The sequence below is a fragment of the Chironomus tepperi genome, unplaced genomic scaffold, assembly GCF_022539635.2.
Source record: "Chironomus tepperi strain 1889 unplaced genomic scaffold, CSIRO-AGI_Ctep_v1 contig_163, whole genome shotgun sequence".
NCBI lineage: Eukaryota > Metazoa > Arthropoda > Insecta > Diptera > Chironomidae > Chironomus > Chironomus tepperi.
In genome coordinates this window covers 92,942-119,683 of record NW_027226285.1, presented here as the reverse complement: position 1 = coordinate 119,683, position 26,742 = coordinate 92,942, and the positions used below count along the sequence as shown (strand labels likewise).

Genomic DNA, 26,742 nt, shown 5'->3' with positions numbered 1-26,742 from the left:
ACTTTTCAATCATGAATTCGTAATTAACTTCCAATAAATTCATCCTCAATGAGGAATAAAAAGTTTTTACGGCAACAAAAGTTTTTCATCTTTATTCTTCATACTTTTTGGGTGGGGATGGACGCTTATGAGATTTTGTGGATAATTTCATGACTAACTTTTGGTAATGGATACCTTAATACACAAAAGTATCCATCCCTTGGCACTTTCCAAACATTTATTTAAATGGCGCCACAAATTTATGGTCGAGATGGGATGAAAAATTGTGCTTAATTGGAAAAATTTAAACTTTGTATGATTAATTAGCAAATAATTACACAAGCCAATCGAGAGAAATAGTAGCTATAAGCTATTGTATAGATAATATTACTTGTAATGAAGAGTAGAAACAGCAGACCGAGACTGAATGTAAATATTTTAAATGATTAAAAAAAGTTAAATTGATGCTTTTGTTGGCTTGTGGATTATAGTAATTTTTGGTAGAGAGAGATTATTCGGCAAGATTGGTTGGAAAGTGAGTGATGTGGATATTGGGAATGTTTGGAAATTACGTGATTCTTAAAGAGAGGCCTGGCAGCGATAGAGCCAGTTTTAGACAAGTGGGCGCACAAAGGGCGTGTAATGGTCGTAAAAAAAGCGCACAATGCACGCACAAAAGCGCACAATGTGGGTACACAAAGCGCACAATGTACCCACAAAAGCGCACAATGTGTGTACACAAAGCGCACAATGTGCGTACAAAAGGCGTTTTCTGTGTTCGGTTGCATGGAATCAGACCTTAACTTCCTTTTAGAACTATATCAACCTGCTTGACTCATGAGTCAGTTAAAGGTCTTTAAATTTCCCAAAACTTTTCTCCAGACAATTTCCAACTTTTCCAATTAAAATTCATCAAATGACATTTAATAACTTCAAGTCCACAAACCTCTGAAGGAACAATTATTAATGTCCTTTCCATCTCCCTCATTGTATTTCGTCGCACAAGAAACACGAGACAATTTTAAAAACTTTATTTTTCGACATATTTGGCGCATCAGCTGAAAATATTTTTTTTTTTCGCTTCCTCTCGCTTTTTATTATCAATCAGTCGATAAATTTCTGTAATTTAAAACCCGTAGATAAGTATTGGAGATGGAAGGAGAAATTGCATTAAAAGTTGAACAAACAGTTTTTCTTTCCATTAGAGTAAAAAAAAATAACATGAGAAAAATGTTTTAAAAATTTTTTCTATGGAATCAGCAGATAGTTTATGGCAATGATAGCAGAAATAGCGGAATAAAAAATTTCATAAATTGTCAAACATTTCATAAAGAATGAAGGAACAAAGAAGTGGAGAAGTGAAGGAAAATATGCCAAAAAGTCAATGTTTTTGAATGTTTCAGATCGTTTTGGGGTTGAGTGAATTTATTGACGGCAATTAAAGGGGTTAAGTTGGAGTGTCTGTACTGATATTTTGCCTGCAATCTTCTTAATGTGCTTTTTATTTGGGGATTTAAAGGAACTTTTAATTTGTATATTAAAAACAGCATTTGCTGCTCATTGAGACCTTGATCTATTTATTACGATTATACGAAGTCGAGTCTCAGAAGTGTATCTCAGAAGTGTATCCATGGAGAAGGGAGGAGAAGGATGAGCAGGTAAGGGGGTCGGGTTGGGGTCGACCCTCACCATTCTCGAAAAATCATAGCTATTCAAATTACAATTTGTTCATATTAGTTTATTATGAGAAAGGAGAGAAGGGTTTAATCCTAAAAAACGTCCCTTAATACCTCCCCTGAATGGGATTTCTCTAAAGTCCGAATAGGTCAATAAAGCAACATTTTAGTCTTGAATTCTTGATTAGTTCTAAATCAATGCAATGATTTATTATCATTTATCCTGATTTGGGACTTGAACCTAGATTCATCGTCAATCTGGGACTTGAACCTAAAACCTAGGATCATCAACGCAAATGCTAAGTCAATTTGACCAACAATGTCGTTTAATTCAAATGAGAAAATACGGCAAATATGGCAAATTAGATAGCAACAGGCAAAGAGCATGATTTCATGGTACAAAAAGTCCACCAAGGTTCCTTTAAATCTACTTGTTAGGGGGTTAGTCCTACCCTTTGTGTGTTAAGAGTAAAGTCATTCGAATACCACAATTCGGTTAATCAGCCCAAAATCCGATACCAATCCGGAGTGATGCTGACATGGAGCCAGATTTAAATAGAGTCCCAAGTCTAAATCACACGGATCTGGAGATCAGATAAATAATGCAAAATTCTAGACTAATGCTGGAAAATGGAAACAAATTCCCAAAAAAATTCATCAAATTCTCCGCCAAAAATCCTTCATAAAACTCCCAATAAGCAATCCAATTCCATTCACAAAAAACAAAACTATCAACGAGTAAACAATCACAAAAAAATAGTTTGAATTTTCCGTCTCACTGCAGAATCTGTCTTCCTTGAAAAACTCCCCGATATTCACCATCACAACGAATTGTAAAGAATTTGCTGAACATAAGAAATAAAAACAATTTTTAGAGTGAATGAAATGAGGGGATGAAAGCAGTCAAACTGTAAATGTACACTAATCAAAAACTGTCTTGTTAAACAATTTTTATTTCTCATTTTTTTTTTGGATGGAATAAAAACAAGCAGAAAAAGTTTATAGAAAGAAGGAAGAACGGAAAGAATCTCCTGATTGTGCAAACAATCCATTTAAGGAAGATGAAGAAAATGAGAAAAAATTCCATTTGATGCTGAAAATAATAGAAAGGCTTTGACTTGGGGAACTGAGGCGCATTTGTCTGATTGAAATTAACGGATTTTTAAAATTCAAATTTTAACGGTTTTTTGAAATTTGAATTTTAACGGTTTTTTTAAATTTGAATTTTAATGGTTTTTGAGGATTCAAATTTTAACGGTTTTTGGAAATTCAAATTCCAAAAATGTTTTAGTCTCAAAATTCAAATTTTACAAAACCGTTAAAAGTTTAAATTTTGCAAAATCGTTGAAAGTTTGAATTTTGAAAAACCGTTAAAACAGTGCTGACGTCTGACTCACTCAGATGGGCAGAAATGACACTAAAACGAACTCCTGCACTATTTTATTCAATAAAAGGGTTTAAAAAAATAAAATGAAGCATGAAAATCTCTTCGAAATGGAATTTAATTTGGTATTTACAATTTCCTTGCTTCCTATACGAAGCACAATCAAGTAAAATTATTCAATTTACTACATTTATTGTCTCTTATTCTGTATTTCTAGTGCCAGCAGGAAAGCCAACTATAACGACCGCACACAATACTTCATCAAGCTCAATCTATTTGTCATGGAAACCACCTCCACTTGATACAATTTATGGTGAATTTCTCGGCTATAGGATCACATATCATGCCCGTGATGTGAAGCCGGAAAATATTAATGAAATTTTTGTTCGTGATAGCAGCGTTGAAGTAAGTATTACTGTGCTTGTTTGATTATATCTGGATGGATAAATTCATTAAGTCTGTCATGTTTGGTTTGCAATTTAAATGGATATGGGTTTTATTGTTTAATCAACTGGAAAAATTGATGTCGTGTTTGTATTTCCTTTTTTTTGGCAGATGAGTGATGATGACTGGTGGGTTATTGATAGTTTGATGGATTTAATTGGTATTTTTGCGGATTTTGAAGTCAGAAACCAATTTTAAAATTCAAATTTTTTAACAGTTTATTGGAATTTAAATTTTTAAAGGCTTTTTGCAATTCAAAGTTTTTAACGGTTTTCAAAAATTCAAATTTTTAACGGTTTTCAAAAATTCAAATTTTTTTACTGATTTTCTGAAATTCTTCTTTCATTCTGAAAAGCTTGAGTTATAAAATTCAGGAATTTTCAGTAAAAGCATCTTCCTTTCCAGAACATTTATGTTGCATAGCATCCATTAAATCACACTGAAACAGAAGAATCTAAACTACAAACTTACTATCGCATCCGCAATCTAAGAAAATGAAAATTTAATCAGATAAAAAATTCAGTTACAAAATTCATAAACAAATTTTCAATTCCACTCAAGAAAGTCGTAAAAATTTACGTCCTTCCATTTCCATTCTACAACAATTCCTTATTCTTACTCAAAAAGTGGTACGGAAAAAAATAGAGCCAAGTGGAAAACGAGTAGTAAATTAAATGCCTTTTGGTGTTTTATTGCAATTGGCAATCTCTTTTTTTTTTTCCTCTATGCTCGATGTACAACAATCCAACTCGTTTCAATTTCTCACAAATTTACAGCACAATCCATAGAAAGAAGAAATGTTAAAAATGTTTGTTGTTATTGAACGGAAGCCAAAAACTTTTCTATCTTCTTCATGTCCACTTCTTTTGGTGCAATTTTAGGTTCGATGAGATGCTGATGGTTGTTCTTTGTCTGTTTGTCTATCTTGCATCATTGCTGTTTTTCAAATATTTCAATGACTTTTCAAAAATTCAAATTTTTAACGGTTTTTTGTGATTCAAATTTTTAACGGTTTTCTAAAATTCAAATTTTTAACCATTTTCAAACATTCAAATTTTTAATGACTTTTCAAAATTCAAATAATTCTTGACCGTTGACCATTTTTTGAATATTTGTTGACTATTATTTTCAAAATTTCAATGACCGTTATTTTTCAAATATTTTTCAACCGTTGCGTTTCCACCTTCCACATTCCCTCCAACCCCTCCTAGTTACCATTCTCTTCAGTAAAGAAAATGAGAAAAAAAGAAATATTTAAGTTGAGATGGAAGGAAGCAAGAAAAGTGATTGCATGTTCAACTTTCATTTGATTGCTAAAGCCACCATTTCATTGCCTTAAGGAATCATTCAAGTAACATCAGACAAGGAAGAACAGAACAAGAATATAATATAAAAAAAGAGGAAAAGTTGTTAAGAGAGAAGAAAAACATCATTTAAAGTATTTAAAGTTTAATTTGAAATTTTTTTTTATTTTCTCCGTTCATGAAGAGTAAATGGAAGTAGTGAAGAATGCGGATGTGTTTGGGGGCAGAGGGAATGTTTGCGAATGTACATTTAATTGTGTACATTTGTAGATTGAGATTGACACAATTTCATTTTAAAAACATTAAAATTTTATTACTTTTTTAACGGAATTTTTTGAATTATTTTCGTTTACATAATGCGCTCGAACAACTTTTTTATTGACATAACGCGCTGATTTTTCTGCTTGAAGAATTTTAATCTAAATTTCAACTTCTTAGGGAAAATTGTTGATTAATTATTCAGGATTGAGGAGATTTTAATGAATTTTCAACTTTTACATTAGAGTTTCTTGATTATTTCCTTTAAATATTCAAATTACATTTTAACGGACATAAAAAATTCAAATTTTTTAAAAATTTCCGTTTAATGTTTCGCTATAATGCGCTAATAAACTTTTCCTTCATAAATCATGAACTTTATGGCAATTAAAAATATTCCACCCATAAATTTAGAACAATTTAAGCATATCGACATCGTTTAAGTTCCAAACTTACATAATTTTTCATCGTATCTCTTCATACTTTGATGCATTTTTCCCTCAATTTTCAAACTTATCTCCTAAACTTTTCCATTATGGTTTATGGTTTTTCTTCAATTTTCTTCAGCATAATGGAAACTACATCCCATGAGAAGTGAGTCAGATGATAATAAACTGCAAATATCGGTGATGAATAGTGTAATGGGAAGCAACATTTTATCATTTTTTTTATTCTACACGCCAGCATGCAACCATCATGTAGGAAAAGAAGGAATTTCTCGTATCTCTGATATTTTTTTTTCTACTTCCATATGACTTGGAACTAATGCTCGTGTTGCTTACTCGCATGCTGTGCACAGCAAATTTTTTATTTCTATCTTTATTCTTCAGTAAGCATACTGAAAAATATGTTTCGTGGCTCAACTTTTGCTTCATTTCTTCCGTCTTTTTTGAATGGGGAATTTTCCATTTTTTTCATGTGATACTAAGAAGGATGTAGGCATGTTGGGGACTGAGTATCCGGAAGTTTAAAGCTGAAATGCATTTTTTTTCGAGTTTCTGGAACCAAATTGCTAAAGAGACAAACTTAGATTTGGTTGGGTTTAGGGACAGGAACCAGTGTCTAAGGTCTAAGCATGCGCATGGTATGCTAGGGTTTAAAGACACTAGAAGGGTACAATGGAATACCTAATAGGGTTCAGTGGCATACTAAGTAGGGTGTAGTGGTACACTTAGTTGCTTATGGTGGTACACTTAGAATAGCAAAGTGAAACACCTAGTAGGGCATAGTGGTACACATAGCAGGGTATTGTGACATACCTAGTGTAGTGTTACACAAAGCGGGGAGTAGAGATACACATTATAGAACATAGTGATAGTAGAGTTCAGTGGTACACCTAATAGGATACAGTCATCTATCCATTACGGCAAAATTGAGCTCAGCTCAATCCATACCAAAAATCCCTATTATTCCAAAACATTGAGGTTATATCCCGAAAATCATCTCTCAGTATGCTCTTTAGCACGACAAACATGCAACCTAGCAACTAATCACCACTTCTTCCATGGACGATATCAACATAGATGCTTTTAATTTATTTTCGTTGGCCCCTGTAATCTGTGAGTAGATTAATCCTCTTAACTTCCTTCGACTCTGACAGCCGAGCATAAAAAGTGACTCTCTCTCTCACTTATTCTGTATCTCATCCGGTTCCATTATTGTATTTCATTATTTATATCTGCTTAAGTGTAAGGCTGAAAAGGCATGTATGCGAAAATAATAAAAGCCTTAAAGGGAAGACAAACATGAGAATGACTTTCATGATGTCTTGTATGACTTTATACTCATTTTTATTTTCTATTCTTATTCTCTTTACAGAGTCATGAAATTCACGATCTTGATACTTATACACAATATCTGATATCAATTCATGTATTTAATCCTGAAGGGATCGGACCAGCAACAAATATCGGTGTCATGACAGATGAAGGCGGTAAGTAGAAAGACCTTTTCATCACTTAATCAAGATTGTTTCTCTAGTTCCTCTCGTCAACTTAATAATAATAGATGATATTGTTTTGTTATGTTCAGGCATTTCATTGTTTTCTATTGAAATGATGAGCTTTTGTTGTGTTGTACTTAAGGATTACTATCGGAAGTAAGCTTTGAGTATGTTTTGACGTCGGAAATTAATTGTTTATTGATAAATTTATTCAAAGTGGGCATTTTTGAATGATAAGAGATGCGAAAAATGATGCAAAAAACTTGCATTTCTATTTCAAATTTAAAATGTCCGTTAAATTGAAATTCAACCAAAATGAGCTTTTTTGTACTAAAACTGATGCGAAAAAGTGATGCAAAATATTTGTCGTCCCTTTTTCAAATTTGAAAAGTCCGTTAAATAGAAATAATGCCAAAATAAGCTTTTTTGTACTAATACTGATGCAAAAAGTGATGCAAAAAAGTATGCAACTCTCTCTTGAATTTAAAATGACCGTTAAATTCATGAAAATGATTTTGAAGCATAAATCAATGTTTAAAGACATATTCCCGTCCATACCTCAAAAATGATTATTAAAATCACGAAAAATCACGATTAAATGTTTAATAACACTTTCTATTCATCCAAAAACTAAAAATTTCATGCATATAAATCAACCAGGCATGTATAACTTCATGTTGTACATGAAAAGATCTCACATCTCAATCATACACATTTGTGTATCTATCACTCATTCTCTCGTCATCATTCAGATTTTTCTTTATTTCCTTCTCATCAGAACATGCTTCACTGATGTATTTTAATATTTAAAGCCGATTTCAAAAATGGTTTATAATTCAGACATCAAGTGATGCATACAAAATGGATTATAATGAATAAAATAACAATTGAGGTGGGAATGATAAGCAGCTATGCTGTGTATATGTTTAACATTTTTTTCTGAATAGATGTAGTCTTTTTTTTTATAATTTTTCATCGTGTATCCATGGCATCCGGTAAGATGAGAATTATTTCATTGACGGCGATGCTGATTCGATGAGCTTATCGAATATCAACAAATAAGCAACATCCATGATGACTTTAAGTGGAATATACAATTTGACTTTAAATTGTCAATATCATCATTAAATTTAAAATCTATCCAATTAAGAAACATCTTTAAAGCTGATTCTGTTGAATCTTGGTTCCCATGGTGACTGTAAGTGATATTTATGCTGCTTCATCAAACAGGAATTGAGCACTTTATGGTGTTATGGGATAAAAAGATTCTAAGAATCTTCTGTTTGATGTTAAGTATCTCGACATTTTTAAAGAGTTTCAGGTGCTTGACACAGTCACCTGATCTAGAATTTAGGCAATTTTTGAAACTACATGCCTTTTTTCATGGGAAATCCATCGTAAGCACCTATATTATTATCATATTGTGTTACATTTACTTCCTTAAGCATCACGCTGGAAACTATCAAATTGCCTCTATAATAACTCTCTTTAGCTCTTTAAAGGTGCAATTATGGTCGATATTAACTCAACCAGGTCAATTGGAATTGATATCTGATTACTATTATCTATTATGCAAGGTGTTGTTCAAGGATGTTGTTGCTTAGTAAAAAACTCATCTCACATTTGTTATTCAAATAGGAAGACATTTATCTATTAGGAAGGATAAATTAGTTGAGTGTCTTAAATAGCTTCAATCTATATGCCGCTTTAAGAATTTTTAAAGGATTAGCAGAAGTTTAGAGAACATTAAAGCAAGAACGTAGACTTTGGGAAAGAGGGGGAGGGGCAGAGCAGCTTGCTTATCCAGGTCAGGAATTCAAACTTATAACAGGCAAAGAGCATGATTTCTTGGTACAGAAGGTACCAAAAAGCAGTCTCTTTGACTATTATGAAACGTCAATGACCCCCTATTGAGGGGTTTCAAGAGAGACCCAAGCGGCACAATGCGGTGAGCTACAAGTATTGTCGGCGAAATGACTTGATATCATCTATCCCGATGTCCTCAGGGATACTTCGAATCTTACTGTTAATATGGCTCTCGCATGGACGTTATGTTGCTCGGGATAGGCTTGGTTTTGTAGAGACAGGAAGAGGGTGCTGACAACCAAAGGAGGGTTAACATCCATATCTCATCAATATTTCAATTAAGTCTCTACTTCCTCCACTTTGTCTTCATGATTAGAAATTTTAAACGTCCAATTATTCCAAAAATTACTCGGTTACTATTGACATCCTACATACTCCAATGGGTTAATGTATCACTTAACTTCCCTTTGATTTTTTTCCTCTCAAACAAATTGGCATCATTACCATTTCCATGTCTCTAATAGACTCTAAGAAGTATATTTATATTTATTTTGGCATGTAATTGAAATTATTTTTTTTTTTTTCGAGTAGCTTATTTTCTACCTAATTGAAGACGTTCGCGAAAATATTTGCCTCAATTATAATAATTGACTCTGATTTATTTGCTATTGAAAAATTTTTTTCACCGTAATGAGTCTAAATAATAAGGCTCGATGTCGTTGTCAAGGTAGTGATATCAATGTTCTAAGATACCAAGACTTGATGATGCTGTTCAAAATAATTATTTGTGCCTTAGAAGTTGCTTTATTAATTTGAAATTTTGGGAAGGCAAGTTGATGTTGTTGATATTCAGAAGTTGACGATTATGTAATGGATGTAGGAATGCCACGTGGTTTGAAATGGCATTAAGGTGTGTTCCGAGTAGCGCATTGTTGATGCCAGGTAGTCGCTTAGTTGCTGTTTTGACGGCAATTGGTTGTATTGACGACAATACCCTGTGTTGACGGAAATACGCTGTGTTGACGAAATTTGGGTACCCCAATGGCTACATGATTAATGATTTCGGTTCACAATTATGAAATTTCCCGCCCTATGCTGCTCGGGTATATTTCCATAGAACATTTAAATCCCACTTATTTTTTAAATATTTCTATGAATACCTACTTATCGATTACCAGCGGTTTTATCATCCATACACGTAAACAATCCTTTTAAACTGTTTAGGTAACCTCAAGAGTTTGACCTTTTTAAGTACCCTTGAAGCACTTCTAGAAAGGATCAATTTTTTCGAGAAAAACATTCTTCGATTACGTTCAAGGAACAAACAAGTTACTTTTATTTTTCAATTTCCTTTATGAAAATTCGTACATATTATAAATGATCCTTCCAGCAAGAATCAACAAAACCTTTATGTAACATATAAACTGTTTGTTCAGCTTTTCTGCATCGGAACAATGTTTGTAAATACTTGAAATTTTTTTGAGATTTGGTATTTTGGATTTAAGGGGGATTTAAGAGTTAAGAGCAGGTAAATGTTTGGGATTTTGCTGAGCTTTTTTGTGGGTTTTTGATGATTTTGTTGCATTTTTATTGGAATTTTGTTGGATTTCGACATTGATTTTATTGTATCTTGATGGAGTAGTGGTCTAATAACTGGAATATCAGAATTTTGAAAAAAATACAACCCATCGATCTTGAGTTCGAATCTCGTCCAGATGAAATTGTCATTTTTTGAAATATAACTTGCATAGACTTTTTTTTAGTCCAAATGACCTCAAAGACGTCGGATTGGTTGAAAATAGATTGAAATTACATACTTCACAAGCGTCAGCAGAAAATTTCATTCAAAATTTGAAATGAATTCTGGAAAATCAGAATAAACTTTAAATCAGCTTTAATCTATGAATTTAACTCAATTGTACTTCCCATCCAACTGCTTACCCCTTGATGCCTAATATCCTAAACCAATTTAGAATGTTTAATGTTGAGATAACATTTTTGCTATATTTAATTTCTCCATCAGAAAACAACAAAAAAATTTGTATATTTTTTTCCATTCTGCCTTTAAACTTTTTTGTTTATGCTCGACTTAATTTTCATTTCAAAAAACCACATACAAGAGATGCTAGCAGGCAAGCATAAATTTTGTGTAAAGTAGCTTAAAAATAACTTTTTTTAGCAGCAACATTTTTTTAATGAAGAAGGCACAAAAAAATTTTTATTTTAATTCTGCCGTCATCGTGATGAAATTTTCTACATTCATATCTACCAAAATACACTCATTTGTCTTTTACTTGTTTTGTGTTCGCTTATTTTTTTATTATTGTTCCTATTTCACTTCCTCCAACCCCTTCTTATTTACGTATTTAATACATTGAGTATGCTTGTATGTTTCGTATGTTGTTTATCTCTCTTGCAGGCATAAGAGCTTCAGAAATAATAAGACACATACTCTTTCAGCTTTTTTTTTGTGAATGGATGAAGTAAGCTAGAGGATCTGAATGGCGGGAAAATTGTTGAATTACTTTCGACTTTTCCAATTTTGAAATTATTTTGACCGTTAATTTTTAAATATTTTTTGACCGTTATTTTTTCAAAATATTTTTGACCGTTAATTTTTAAGTATTCTATGACCAATATTTCAAATTCCCATTTGCTCCTTCAATGCTCAATATCGAATATAGTTTTACTTCCGATATCCACAAAACGTCCCCTCGAGACACACCAAAACCCCCAAAAATAAGACATAATTGAATGGCAGAAAAAGCAAAATAATGAAACAAAACAAGTGATTGTGTATTGTTTTTTTTTCTCTCCTATTCCTTTTCATTCCCGTCGTCGCACATAACAATGGCACTTTTTTTTTAATGGCTGGCAAAAAGCTGAAAGGCATTTTTGCAGTCTCATTTTGGAAAATGTATTTAGACTCGATTCTTTTGTTGTTATGCTCTTGCATATAGCATCAGCAATGATACTTGATTTATAATTCCAAACATCCTATGACTATATGCTTACTATATTTTTCATTCATTTATTCATTTATATTTTCATTTCTGCTTTGATAAATGGATCACTGGAATGAGTGCATGCATATATGAGATGCTGCTTGTTTATTTATACACATGAAGACATAAAAGCGTTCCTTTTTGAATAGTAAATGACACGACGATAGGAGTGAAAAAGTTATTCATTTGAATGTGAGTGGAAGCAGGAGAAAACTTGTAGTGATTAAATTGAGCAGTTTGGAATAACTTTTTTTGTTGAGTTTTAGTTAAGATTCAGCAATATTCTGTGCTGAACTTGGTCTATGACTGAAATGTGATGATGCAATGCCATAAAACATTTACAAATTGTTCAGAATTTTGCAAAGTTTGTCAGCAAGTTAGTCGTTGTCTGGATTGATTTTCAAGGTTTTATGTTCCAGGCTCTAATAGTTGTGCTTTTATGTGGATAGCCAAACAGCACGCGGTTTAAAGAAGTACCAAACTAAGGCATCGGAACAGCTCGGTTCTGACTTAGGTTCAGCAACGAAGCTAAGCAGCACTAGAAAAAGTTTCAAAAAAGCCTTAAATTGTGGCGTCGGAACAGCTCGGTTCTGACTTAAATTCAGCAACGAAGCCAAGCAGGACAAGATCCAAGGTTCAAAAAAGCCTTAAATTGTGGAATCGGAACAGCCCGGTGCTGAAATAGGTTCAGCAGCGAAGGCGGAAGAGGATGTTCAACCCATAACCACCAAATTCGGCTCTACACAGTCTTGACGTCGAAACAGAGCCTAAAGTCGAAGGATGGGGATGCACAACCCAAAGCCTTAAAGCTCCTCTCTCTTAGGCCCCTGGAGCATATTTATACTAACCTATAAAGCTATATAACCTACAATGTTGACTACAGTACCACAGCAACTTCATCTCACATCCCTTAAGGATATATTCCCTCATATCCAACTTCATACAACCAAAAAGAACGCAGCACATAAAAGACCCAAAATGTAAAGAGAACATAGAATGAAAAATTGCATATGAATGATTATGACTGCACATGAATATTGCATAATTATTTAATGTATTAACTGGGAAGAAACATTTTATAAATGGAATTAATTTCTCATAAGCACACAGCTTGAGATAACGAACATTCATAAATTTTCTTCAACCGCACTCACATATAGACATAGAGAGAAATAAAGGAACTAGTTTGCATATATATACAACTAAAAAAGTAGAGTAAAATTGAGGGGAGGACTCGAAGCTTCAACCGCAAAACTTTCACTTTACAATAACAACAGCCACATATAAAGTTCCTAATTTTTGCCGTTCATATTTAGATAGGAAGTATGTATGGCATATACAAATATTGTACATATTATAGCGTGAATCTTTTTTGTTTTTTGTTGCTTCCAACAAACAGTTTTTTATGCTTTATGGATATAATGAATCCATATAGACTAACTCTATGTAAAGAGCTATTTAACTAACTATAAACGATTTGTTTTTATAGCATAAAGTACAGGAAGAGAGCCAACGTCAAGGCATTGACACTGAAATATTGTCGAAAGTTTCCTGTATGCGGCACGATATCCAAAACTTTTTTTTTGAGTTTATGAGATGGAAATAACTTTTTTACAAAATTAAATGCTCATTTTTGGGCTTTCAACCGTAACAATCGGACCATTATCTCATGTATATACTTTATCCTGAAAAGCTTAAAACAATTGTCAGATAATTACGATAACAAAGCTGCTATTTTGTGGTCTAATTTATGTTCAGTCATGGTGCCACTTCATTACTGAATTAGTAAATAACTCTCGTTGTTATGGTTGAAAATTTTTTAAATTTATTCTGGCTTTTTTGAATTGTGGCAATTTGTTGGGGGACTGGGAATGAATTATTTTGTTTTGGGAGGATGCTGCATAGAAATAGTTTGTACGTCATGGATGATATCAGCATAGAAATCCATACATTTAACAATTAAATCCTGACTATTAAAGTAGAAATTCGAGCTTTTGACGAATAAACCCGAATATTAAACGAAAAAATCCGAACTTTTGTCGTAGAAATCCAAACATTAAACGAATAAATCTGAGCTTTTGACGAAGAAATCTGAGCTTTTATCTTAGAAATCCGAACTTTTGACGAAGAAATCCGAAATTTAAACGAAGAAATCCGAGCTTTTAACGAATAAACACGAACATTAAACAAAGTAATCTGAGCTTTTGCCGTTGAAATACGAGATTTTGACAAAGAAATCAGATCTTCTTAGTCATAAACAGTCTTAAGTCCACCCCTACCAACAAAAGACAATTCGTTCATGTAATTCCCTCCTCCCACCGCTACCGTCCAATCCTTACGATCAGAAAATATTCTCCTTTATGCTCTCAAATGTATAAAGTTTTTTTTCTCAAACTATCTACATTAATTTTCATCCACCCTCCACTTATCCAAGCTCACATCTCATTCCATTCACAAGTACGGAAACAAAGAATATTTTCTATCCGCAAATATATAGCTCTTATTTCCATCTCACTTTATGGAATTGGTTTTTAGAAAATTGGTAATTTCTGATTTTGATACTTTATATCCATCTTTCTCTCTCACTCACTCACACGGCACACTCAGACTCAATAGATACCACACAATTCACAGCAGATACAACGATGTACATAAACTTATTTTCATTTCATAAATGTTTTGATTAAATTTTGCTGATATTCAACATAATATCGAAACGTAAATACTATGTGTGCGTATGAAGGGATGCCTTTTTTTGCCTTTCATGTTCGATTGCTCATACAAAAACATTTTTCCTCAGAATCTCTTGATTATGGAACTTTTATGGGGAATTATTTGATGAGGGAAATGTCTCGATAAATTAGACGTAATGTGTATGATGATTTTATTCCGTAACATCATGTGAGCATGACTTTTGCTTGAAGGGAAGATGGAATTATTCTTGAGGATAGTGCATAAATCACGTCGGATGTAAAATGAGATTGCTTATAGTTTCTGGTTTATAGTTATGAAGTTTCATGTACTTATAGTCTCAATAAATTTGTGGAAAAGAGCAAAATAGTCTATTTTGAGCCACTGATAGATAGATTCACAACTCTGTAACATTACATGCAAGAGAACACATGACCCAAGCTGCAATATACCAAGCCACAATAGCTATGTCACAAATCACATAAACTGACTTAATATGACTAAAACAGCAAAAAAGAATGCAAAATCAGTCGAGCTCTGATATTCAGCAGTTGAGGATCTGAAGCTCTTTGTGCTTATATTGCTCGTACTTAAGCTACAAGCGCTCGTTCCTCAAGATACTGAACTAGTTCTCTTTATGTGTATTTGTGCTTTTACTACTCGTACTTAAGCTACTCATACTTTTGTCTGCTTTGTACTAAGCTCTGGATGCTACAATGTTCTCCGATATTCCTTCAGAAGGTGCCATTAAGGAACTACGCTTCAAAATTCCAATCCTTAATAGATATCATGCCAGAATAACCCCAATTAAATAGTCACTCCACAAATTACTTAGAAACTTTACATTACTAATTGTATTGACAGAACTGTTTAATTATCAAGTCATTACCTTAGCAGCCACACAAAATCAATAAACGTACATCCTTAAATATTTGAATTTTCATTTCGGAAAAAAATCGATACACACTGTATTTGATGAGCAAACAAATGGAAAATTAAATGAAAACATTAATGTACAGCATAAAAAAAGAAGCTTTTGAACTTTCTAATAGCCTCTTCTAACTCAATACTTCGTTGGGGTTGCTATGGAAATTATACTTTTTTTTGGAGTGGTTGGTGTGGTTTGAAATGAGATTGTAATGAATTTTTTTGATCGTAAGGAGAATTAAGGCTGTATTAAAGCTGTTTATGGCTTTCATTGATGGAAAATGTTAAGTAATGTTGCTGCTTTTGATGGATTCTGTGCTAAAAGGTCTGAAGTGTAATTTTGTCCAGAAGCTTTCAAAAAAACTCAAAATTGACCCCTCCTCCCTTCTGGTTGCATTCCAAGACCTGCCAAGAAGGTGACAGAAGCAACAGTCAAAACTGAGAACTGGCATCAATCTTGAGATCCCTGACAGCATGCTCTTACTCTCCTAATGATTTGTTTGATACTCCAAAAGCTCTCATATTGTCCTTAATACCCAAAACAGCTTAAATCACGCTTTGTAATTCTCCTTTGATAACACGTATCTCCCACGTGTCTCAATCGTCGTCTAAGTGACCATTACCAACAATATTCTAATCTCATTTTGGGTACAAAAAATTATTTTCAAATTCCAAATCTGCTTTCGTTGAAGGACATTTCTTAAGGATTACAAGCATCCAACCGTTTCCCATCAAAAACTGCTTTTCTCTAAAAATCATGATTTCCACTTTCTTTACGTCCATCCTGCATGGCATGAACCAACTGTCATTAAAGAATTCCATAACATTTCACATAACAGCACGTGAAAGTTTGGATATAAATTGTTATTTAAAACTTGCACAATTTGATATCCTCCTTTTTCATACCACTCCACATCATTTCCTTTCAATTCTTCTTATAGCCATTTACAGAAAATGGTTAAATTTAATACAACAATTTTTGTGTTGTTAAATGGACTTTGAACGGAGCACAACACAAAAGGAAAATGAGAAGTAAAATCATAAAAATGAAAATCATACGATTGAATGAGTGTCAGAAAATTGATCAAATATTACATGTGATACAGCCCAGCCTCCCTGTCCTGTGTTACAAACATTTGATAGAAAAAAACATAAAAGGATATACTTGAAAAATTATTAAATGTATTTGTTATATGAGGCAGAGATGAAAAGTATTGAGTGGATACAGGGTTGGTCATTTTGAAAAATAAGGGGGGAATTGATGATGTTTTGAGGGGATCTATTAAATCCAGTACTCATTATCCACATCCTTCCACCCCAACTTGTTTTAAATTTCAAATCATTAAGATCCATAGATCCCACAAGGGCGATTTGCGGCTAATAATTGGCTAACAGTCTAAAGTGGGATCAGAACCACTCCTTGAATGGCATTCCTGCCTGTAGCTTAAACCTCAAAAAAAGGCATTTAACCGCATTTCCACTACAAATGGTTCGAAAAAGGACGAATGAAGAATTTCTTCTGCCGAGTCTCGAACTCAAGATCGCAGGGTCGGTATTGCAATAATTAGGTTCCGAAGTACTAAGCCATTACGCCATCGAGCCACTTCCACTCCCATAAGCATTTTCATCTTAAAGTATGGATTATGACGTCACTTATAAACAGGATCTGGATATATGCATCACTTATAAACAGCTCAAAGGTGCTTATATCAGATATTTATGATTTTCGGAACTAAAAACTCCAAAAATGACACATTTTGATAATATCGCAATTTTGTCATGTCCACCCTCCATCTAACGACAACCAAAAACTCATTTCCTTATTGAATCTCCCCTTAAATGTAACTAAATCGAATATGCATCCATAAAAAAAGCACCCCAATCAACCAGCTCAGAATACAAACTATCTCATTTACTAAATTCACATCCAGCACAACGCATGCAAAATAAATTTTTGTCCCCCAAAAATACAATAATTTCATCATCAACTCTGCCTCCAAAAAACCCATTCGTCTATGGACATTTTTTTTTTTTTTTTGAAGCGAGCTGTAAAAACATATTAAATAGATTAGAGCAATAAGAGGAATAATGGATATTGATAGAATGAACATTGTCCATACAGATATACAGACATAGAAATATTAAATTTATAACATTTGAAGGGATGAGTGTGTAATTTAAGCAATAATGGACGTACTTGGAATTTGGGTGATGGGGTTGTGTTCAGGGGGGATGGGGGATGGGGATTGGGGATTGGGGGTTATGTACTCTCTCGCCTTAGGATGGAGCTAATTATGGATTTTGAGGAGAAATTCCAGAAAAAATTGACAATTTTGAGGATTTTTATGAAAAACTCAGGAAATAGTGACTCATCCACATCCCTAATCCACCTCTTAGCCCCCCAACATATTTTATAGCTTTGAAAGAGACAGTAACAGCACTGATAATGGTCAATATGGGAAATATAAATTTGTCAATTATCGATTTTTGTCACAACACTTTAATGTATTTCCAGTCCATGATGATGTTTGGATTATATAAAAAGTTATATTTTCTTCATACTCACAAAAAACATACTATAATATTAGATGATGTAGACATACACACACTCATATTTAATTCCTTTTGATGTTATTTTCCTGGTATTTTTTAATGAAATTTAATCTTGAAAATAAGTGAGCTTTAAGGCACTGATAACCTTATGGAAATTTAATCAATCTTGTTTGAAGTATAGACAGACGAGATGCTGTTGAGTATCATGACTTCTGAACTAGTCACTATCATGTTTCGAGGATTTAGTGATGAAATAGTTTGAAAATTTGTTGAGAAAATTGAGACTTTTTTGTTGATTAATCTTGTTGGAGATATGAGCTTTGAGATGAGAATCGGTTTTCAAGTTCCTTAGCTTCTACAAGATGAGGCTATATTGGGTTGTTTAAGTGAGTTTGTGGTGTCTTCAGTGAGATCTAAACTGGATCTTTCTAAGATTGCTAATTTTCCTTTGTTATGATCACGATTATGGCTTTAAGGATGTGTTTTTCCTAGATTCATATGCTTTGTTGCTTCATATTTAGTATGATTGTGTTAAAAGTTAAGGCTTACCGTGCAACCTGATTCAAATTTTCTAATCTTTGTTTACAAACTTTCCAATTCTGATTTTTTTTTGTTTTTTCTCTAATTATCCATTGAATTCATCTATTTGTTAGCCAAAATGTTGATCTTCTTGTAGTTGACAAGCTGTAATTTGATAATTAAATGATCCAGCCTCATTATTTCGACTTTAAACGATTAAAATTCAATAATTTACTATTCTATGAACTTCAAAACTGCAAAAAAAAATTGTACTAAATTCAAAATTTGTACTAAAATTTATTTAAATTTCAAAAGTACGTTAAATTGCAATTTATCATTACTTTCTGATTTAAATTAAGATTGTCCTCACCCAAGTGAATATCAAACAATTTCCAATTTACCGTACGTACGTCATCCAATATTTAAGGTTTATTTCCACAGGAAAATAATTCAAGCATGAGTTTATTGGGTGAGAAGACTTTATATGCATAAAGATTGTGCATATACCGGATATGCAGATGAAAAATTCTATTAAAAATATTTCCTCCTTGCGTCTTCCTCAATTCTCCTCTCTTATTTTTGTGTGAATATAATCAAGATTAAGTGGAAATTGTGAATGCTCGAGATGAGGACGAAAAAGGAGCACAAGAGAGACAAAGATTGAAAATATTCATCTTTAATAAAGCTGTTGTCATTCTCAGACGACGACAACAACAATCATGGAACATGGAAAATCATTTATGATGAAAATTGTGAAAATCTTTATCATCTGCATTTCTCTCCTATGTGTGTGCATCTTATGAATGAAGAATGCACATGTGACATTCTAGTTATATATCTTTTATGATAAATTGTCGAGGGCATGTCACATATTTATCAAAAATTTTCTTATTCCTTATATTATTTTTTATTAAATTTCATTTCTATGCTAAAAAGTCTTTTTTTTTTTAAGTTCCTTTGACAAAGATTTTAAAATTGCAATTTTACGCTAATGGATGTCTACATATTCATATGCAAATTTCCATTAGAGCTAGAAATTGGAGCAATTTCATAAACACTTTCATAGCTCGTAGATTGCGATGAGTGACTTATTCGATGGAAAATGCTGCATACTTAAGGAATGGAATATGGAATTGTGATGGAATGAGGGGGATGGATGCCTTATAAACAGAGCTCGAGGTCCACTTAACTCTATATGGAGTTGAGTCCACTTGAGTTAACTTTAATCTCTGCTTAAAAGCTCTGAAGACCAATTTTGTCCGTTAAAAATTCAAATCTTTGTTTACACTCTGATTTTGGTTTTCTTTCTCAAATTTCCGACTTATTGGACATAATTGCTTGTCATATTATCGATCATAAGTTAGTATACAGCTCAAAGTTATGAATATAACATGTTATTTGCTTGCAAAATGCCTAAAAACTCTTAAATTTGCATTTTCCCCAAAATCAGTAATTTAGTACTAAAAAAGAGAACTTTTAGAACAAATTCGTGCTAAAATGAATAACACCGTCCCTACAGTTATTATCAACTAAATTGGCTGCTATTGCCAATTTGGAACATCCATAATTCCTATCAAGCACCTCCTAACTCCACCCCTTTAATAAATTATAATAAAAACTTGAAAGATCTAAATGGATTTCTACGATTCAGCATTGACAAAGCTTTTTCATATTTATGAGCATGTATCAAACATAAAATTGCAATTATACTTATACTTCTTAGTGCCTGATACTCCAATAACATTTTTCCATTTTAGTGCAGTAAAATGCTCAAGCACACTCATAAAAAAATCTTTAAAATATTTCCATAAATCAATAGATTCCACTTAAAGCTTCACACAAAAAAAAGGAATGTCCATTGACTAACCACGACGGAAGATTGATGACTTATTGGATCATCCGCATGACCTGCGGAACCTTAAAGGTCCATTTTTCAAGAGGAATAGGTTAAATGATGAACATTCTGCCTATGTCAAGTTTATATCCATTCATTTCATTATAAAGGCATCGACAATGAGATTAGAAGACTATTTTTTTGTCGTGTCGCATGAGGGAAGTTCAAGACAATGGCAAAAAAAAGTTGAGAAATGAAGGAGAAGAAAAAAAAAGAAAAATCTTGAGGATGACAAAGAAAAGCAGCAGTGAATAAATCTTGAATGTCATGGCTTTCTATCTTGATGCTGAGAGTTATGTAGAAGCGTGGATTTGCGTGGGAATATTAAGCTTGTTTTTCAATAGATTTTAATGTAGATTACAAAAAGATTGTTTGTGCTGGATTTTATGAAGCTTTAAAATTGTTGAATTTTAAAAAACATTTGAATTTGTATTTACAAAAAATCGTTAACTTTGAATTTTGCAAAATGGTTAAAATTTGAATTTTACAAAATGGTTAAAATTTGAATTTTACAAAACCGTTAAATTTGAATTTTGAAAATCAGTAAATTTTTGAAATTTCCAAAACCGTTGATTTTTGAATTCTACAAAACCGTTAAAATTTAAATTTTACAAAGTCGTTAATTTTGAATTTTGAATATTCGTGAATTTTTAAATTCTACAAAACCGTTAAATTTTGAACTCTTCAAAGCCGTTCTTTTTGAATTCTACAAAACAGTTGCTCACTTCAAACTCAAATTCACGATCAATAAAACCAGAAAATTGCACAAAAAAAGCCACGAATGAACTTTTATCAAATAAAGTTTGTTGACTTCATATTTCAAAGCACATCAAGTCAAGCATATTTCTTTTGACAATTCGAAAAATGGCATAAAAATTCCATTTCATAACAAAAATATATATTTCGAAAAAAATACGAGAAAAATGTCTAAAATTTTCAATTTCAATATTTCAATAATGCATAAATTGAGCGAGTAAAAGAGGATATAGCATTAAAAAAAAGAGTCTTTCCTTACTGAAACGACTTATAATGCATAATTCACATGAACTACTTCTTCCTCTATTTCCTGTACATATATAAAAAAAATATCAAGGAAAACTCCTTTCAATGTGTCATCATCAAAGAAAGTATAGCTTGCATGCATGCATAAATGATAATATTTTTTTCCTAGATACTTTATTTATTTATCTTTTTTATGATATGTATGTATGGATGTACGAATCATGAGAATGCATTTTATTTTCTTAATTTTGTTTCCAATTTCTTTTTTTTTCCTACATGATAACTATGAAACAAGCATCATTGCCTTCTATCTGACTTTGTGTATCTATCTTCATGAATGTTTTTCAGGATTTTTTTTTTTTGTGTGTGTTCATTTCAAGATTGTGTTGCTGATTTTAGGAAAAGATTGATATGAGCATTGGGATGTAGGGGTTAGAGCGTCTTTTTTTGGGAAGATTACCAGATAATTACCAAGTAATTACAGCATTTTTGGAATACAAATCAATCAAAAATGTAAAGGACCATTGATGAATCTCCACCACAACCCTCTCCCCTCTTTTGACGACCTCCATGTTTGACACTCCTAAGTGTCAATCACGACCTCCTAATTAAGTCATTCTTAACCTTTGAGTTCTTAACCTTTAAGTTCGATCCAACTCTATATAATTCTATGATTTACTTGAAAGCAGCGTTGAGCAACCTGTTATTTCTCATGACACACCTTGGTGGTTAGCCTCCATCTAACATTCGCAGCGCATACGAATATACCCTAGTGTTAGACGTCATTCAATAGTGTGGTGTGGCCGAGGGGAGAACAACATATTGGAAACGGTTGCAACACCCAGAACCACTGTCAACCACTGCTCTATAACCAAGTTCCTTGAATATCTAACCCAAATTGCGCAAATGAAATAGAATCAATTACTAGGACTGAGTCAGTTTGAAACAATCAGGAACTTATCCAAGTCGGTGTTGTGATAAGGTGTCTGGATTGGTTTCACACAGTACTCCACATACACCCCTCCCACCCCACTCCATTACGATATATACTAATCCAAATTTCACAAATAGAATTGATTCAGCCATTAGGAGGAAAAGAGTAGAAGAAGGAGTAGGGATAGAGGGTTGAACAGAATCCTTCATTTTACTAGAAGCTACTAAAGAATAATAAAGTATCCACTTGGTATCCACCCTCCCTCCCTAAATACAATAAATCATACTCCGGTGACAAGACCCCGTCTCTACAAACCCATCTAAGCCAGGCTTTTGACGAACAGACACAAAATGACTCCAACCTACTCAATTTATCTCACGATTAAACTTGTTTTTCAGCATCATAGCAACAAGATTATCATTGCAAGCGCAAATACATTTCATAAGAAATGATGTTTATATCCCTTGTATACCTCATGCATTTATACATGTGAACATATCCGTTTACCAGCAATTTTTTTTCCTCCATTTCTTATCTGAACTTTTCAGACAATTTTTCTTCCTGCACTTCCCACTTCCTTTTGACTCTTTTTTTTCTCTTCTATGTGTTGTCGATTGAATCAGGCAAAAGTTCAGTGAGTGAGGAAATATTTCCTTTTTTTGTGTGTTAGTTCTCTTTGGCTATAGTTTTCATTCATTTCATTTTCTATTTTTTTATAGGAAACATGTTAGCTGTGCTGAATAGAAAGAAGAAAATCCTTTTAGATTTTTATCTTCTTTTGTGCTATAGCTCTTTGCCTGCCTCTAAATGAAATGTAGGTTATTACACTGAATTCTGACTAGACGTCTGACTGGACAAGCTAAAAGTTTTCATTCATGAAGATTATATTATAAAAGTTGTCAATATTTGAGTTATGTGCTCTGAGATAATTGTGGAAGTTCTTTTGTGAAAGTTTATTGTTAATCTTGGGCGGTGGCTGGATTTTGGAATATATTGATAAATTTATTGCTTTGGGATTTGGTAAGAAATGACGTCGTAGCCAAATTGTTAAAAATCAAATTCTACAAAACCGTTAGATTTTGAATTCCGCAAAACCGTTATATTTTGAATTATTCCAAACTGCTAAATTTTGAATTCTACAAAATCGTTAAAAATTGAATTCTACAAAACCGTTAAAATTTGAATTCTACAAAATCGTTAAAATTTGAATTTTACAAAACCGTTAAATTTTGAATTCTACAAAACCGTTAATTTTTGAATTCTACAAAACGGTTAAATTTTAATTCTACAAAACCTTTAAATTTCAAATTCTACAAAACCGTTGAATTTCAAATTCGACAAAACCGTTAAAATTTGAGTTTTACAAAATCCTCCAAACTCAAAATATAATCTCCATAGCGATGCTTTATCCATCTCTTTGATCGAAAGGCCTTCCAAAAAAAAAAAATCATCAAACTTGTATAACACATCAAGAAGATTATTTTGATTCTAATTCAAAGGAGAGAATTTTTCATCAATTTTTTCCCGTTCCTTTTACAACAGAAAAATATCAAAGAAGATAAAGGAAAATAAAAGTTGAAAAAAGGCATTAAAAATTGATTTTTTTGCTAAACAAAAATTTTTCTACGCGTTTAATTATTTTTTTTTTTCCCTTCCTTTTTTTGTTGGAATATCCAAAAACATCCCTTAATTCCGCATACTTTTTTTTTGTGCTGTGAGTTTACAAAGAGAAAAATTTTTTTAATATTTTTCACAAAGAAATGAAAGGAGCAAAAAAAAATTGTAATGGAATTGTTAGAAACCATTTTAGCAGATATAATAACTTTACCTCAAAAGTAGCTTTCGGGGAGGAATGAAAAAATTTTTATTTGTTTGTTGAAAATGTTAAAAAGTTATTTTAAAAGGCGATGATTTTAGGAAATGGGAACTAAGATGGTTGGAGACATCAATTTGTGAATTTTTAGGTTTGATTTTCAAATTTCAAATATTTTTTGACCGTTAATTTTCAAAAAAATTGTGTCCGTTATTTTTCAAAAATTTTTTGACCGTTAAATTTCAAATACTTTTCAACCGTTATTTTTTCACTACATAATTTTCCAATAAAAACTTCTTTAAATTCAGCACTAAGTTTACGACCAATTAACAACCCCAGATGGCATCCCCAATCCCCATAAGTCACTAACCCTGCTCTACTTCTCTTCTCAACATTCCTATCCCTTCAGGAAACACCAGCAAAATTAAATTGTTGTGATTCTGAAAGTATTACAGCACTTTTTAACTAAAATATATAAAAAAGCAGGAAAAAAACATTTAAATTGTAAAGGAATTTTTTAGGGTTGAGAGAAATGCACAGAAGAGGGATTTTTTTCCTTTATACGAATAAAATTTTTCATTCCTTAATCAAATTTAACTTAAAGAGCTCACTTACATCTGTGCTTTCGATGTTCAGCACGAGCATAGAACGAGCAACCAGGACTGAAAAAAAGGTACACAAACTAAATGTTTTTGTTTCATTTCAATTTTATTTATTTGCTCAAATTATCCTAAATTAAATTTTTTTAGCATCCTTTGAATGGGTTGACGTTATTTTTGTGCTACCTAAAAGGTATGTCGTGTTTTTGAATAAACAGGAAGGATGTTTAAGGCTTTAAAAGGTTGTTCTTTTCGTAATTGAATGTACAGGGTTGGTGGTCGGGGTGGAGGTTGGTGGGAATTGGTCAAATGGATCTTATTGAGCTTCTTAGCTTGATAGAGACAGTGTAGCACTTGATATTGGCAATTAGCAAAGCGCAGCCAGCGATAGAGCCAGTTTTAGACGTCAAATATGCGATGCCATGGATCACAGCAGATTTGTTCTGCCAGCAAACTTAGTTAGCCACAATAAATACCCAGCTTGGAACTAGAATCCCCAAACTAACAGGTTCCAAGCTTCCAACTCAGATCCTCTTTCGTTCTGTTAAATTTATTACCAAAATCAGCCCTTTTTCCTATTTATCAATTTATTTATTATCGCAATCTTTCCATCTAATTTTTATGTCGTTACTGTCAGCATTAAATTTTACTTTCTCTTCTTTATATTCCTTGTCATTTTCAATATTTTATACTTCTTTCGTGCCAATTTCCTTTTTAAATTATAATTTGTCCTCAGTAAGTGACTTGTTTTTTTTTTGGGGAAACATGAAATATTGCTTGTCCTTGAAAATGTATTTATAGTAATTGAAAATTCTGAGAATTTGTTGGTAATTGGATGGAAATAAGATGAGAAATGTGGGAGATTGGAAATTAGGGTAATCAACTGAGTTGATTAATTTAATTTCAACATTAATAATCTGATGAAACCGTTAAATTTTGAATTTTTCAAAACCGTTAAATTTTGAATTCTACAAAATTGTTAAGTTTTGAATCTTATAAAACCGTTGAAATTTGAATTCTACAAAACCGGTAAATTTTGAATTTTTCAACATTGTAAATTTTCAAATTCTACAAAACTGTTAACCTAGAAAATTTGTAAATTCGCTATTAATGAGTTAATTTTGAAAAAATTCCATACTTATCAGAAAAACTTAATTAAGCATATTTTCAGTAACAAACTTTATAATTATAATGAACACTTTCATGTCAAATCTATCGTAAAATTGCATGTAAACGTAAAAACCATTTAAAAATCACGTCGCTCAAACTTCCCCATTCCTAATTATGAAATGTTAATCAACTCAAATTTCCAAAAACTCTCCTCATAAACTGGCAAAAAGAAAAATTTAAATATATTTTCATAAAGGAACACGAAGTGCTTATGGCACTTCAAATATAAAGCCTGGAAATGGTTAGAGTCGTGTCATAGTTGTTCCCCTTTGATCATTGATGCACGCATTACACATAGAATAAGAGCAAAAAAACTATATTATAAATGAAATCATTTTCAAAACTTTTTCATGCATAAAAAAACAGAACCGAAAACAATTTTTACGGAAACGAAAGTTTTGCAATTTTTTGTGTACGGAGGGGAGATTTTCATCCCCAATTTTTTATTTATTTTTTTGTTTGTTGCTCGCAGACAAAAGAGAATAAATATCCATTTTTTAAATTTTTCCATTCATGCATAAAAGCTAGAGGAACTCCTGACAAATTGTAAAAAAAATCATATTTAGTTTTGAATTCACTTTTGTTCAAATTTGACACACTTGAATGATAAATGGCTGAAATCGATACTTGTTGTGTAGATGTGTGTTGAAAGAAGTAAACAGAGGAATGAGGAAAAGGCAAGGAAAAAACTAATTTGAAACGATACTCAATTTACAAGAAATCGTTCAAAACTTGACTCGTTTTCCTTTTTTGTACCCCATGGGACAAATCTCCTTCTTTTTTTACTACTACTATTACTGCCTTTTATGTTAGATTATTTTATTTTTGGCTACACGTAGCTG

General features: G+C 32.3%; 1 protein-coding gene across 2 annotated transcripts in view; it reads left to right on the top strand.

Moving 5' to 3' along the window:
- LOC139088517 (putative receptor-type tyrosine-protein phosphatase mosPTP-1) overlaps positions 1 to 26,742 on the top strand; it is a 140,235-nt gene that overhangs the window by 51,925 nt on the left and 61,568 nt on the right. For both annotated transcript variants that reach the window (XM_070637774.1, XM_070637773.1), the window contains exons 5-6: positions 3,257 to 3,444; positions 6,864 to 6,978. In XM_070637774.1, the coding sequence (XP_070493875.1) occupies positions 3,257 to 3,444; positions 6,864 to 6,978 (303 nt within the window). The remainder of the gene's footprint in view (positions 1 to 3,256; positions 3,445 to 6,863; positions 6,979 to 26,742) is intronic.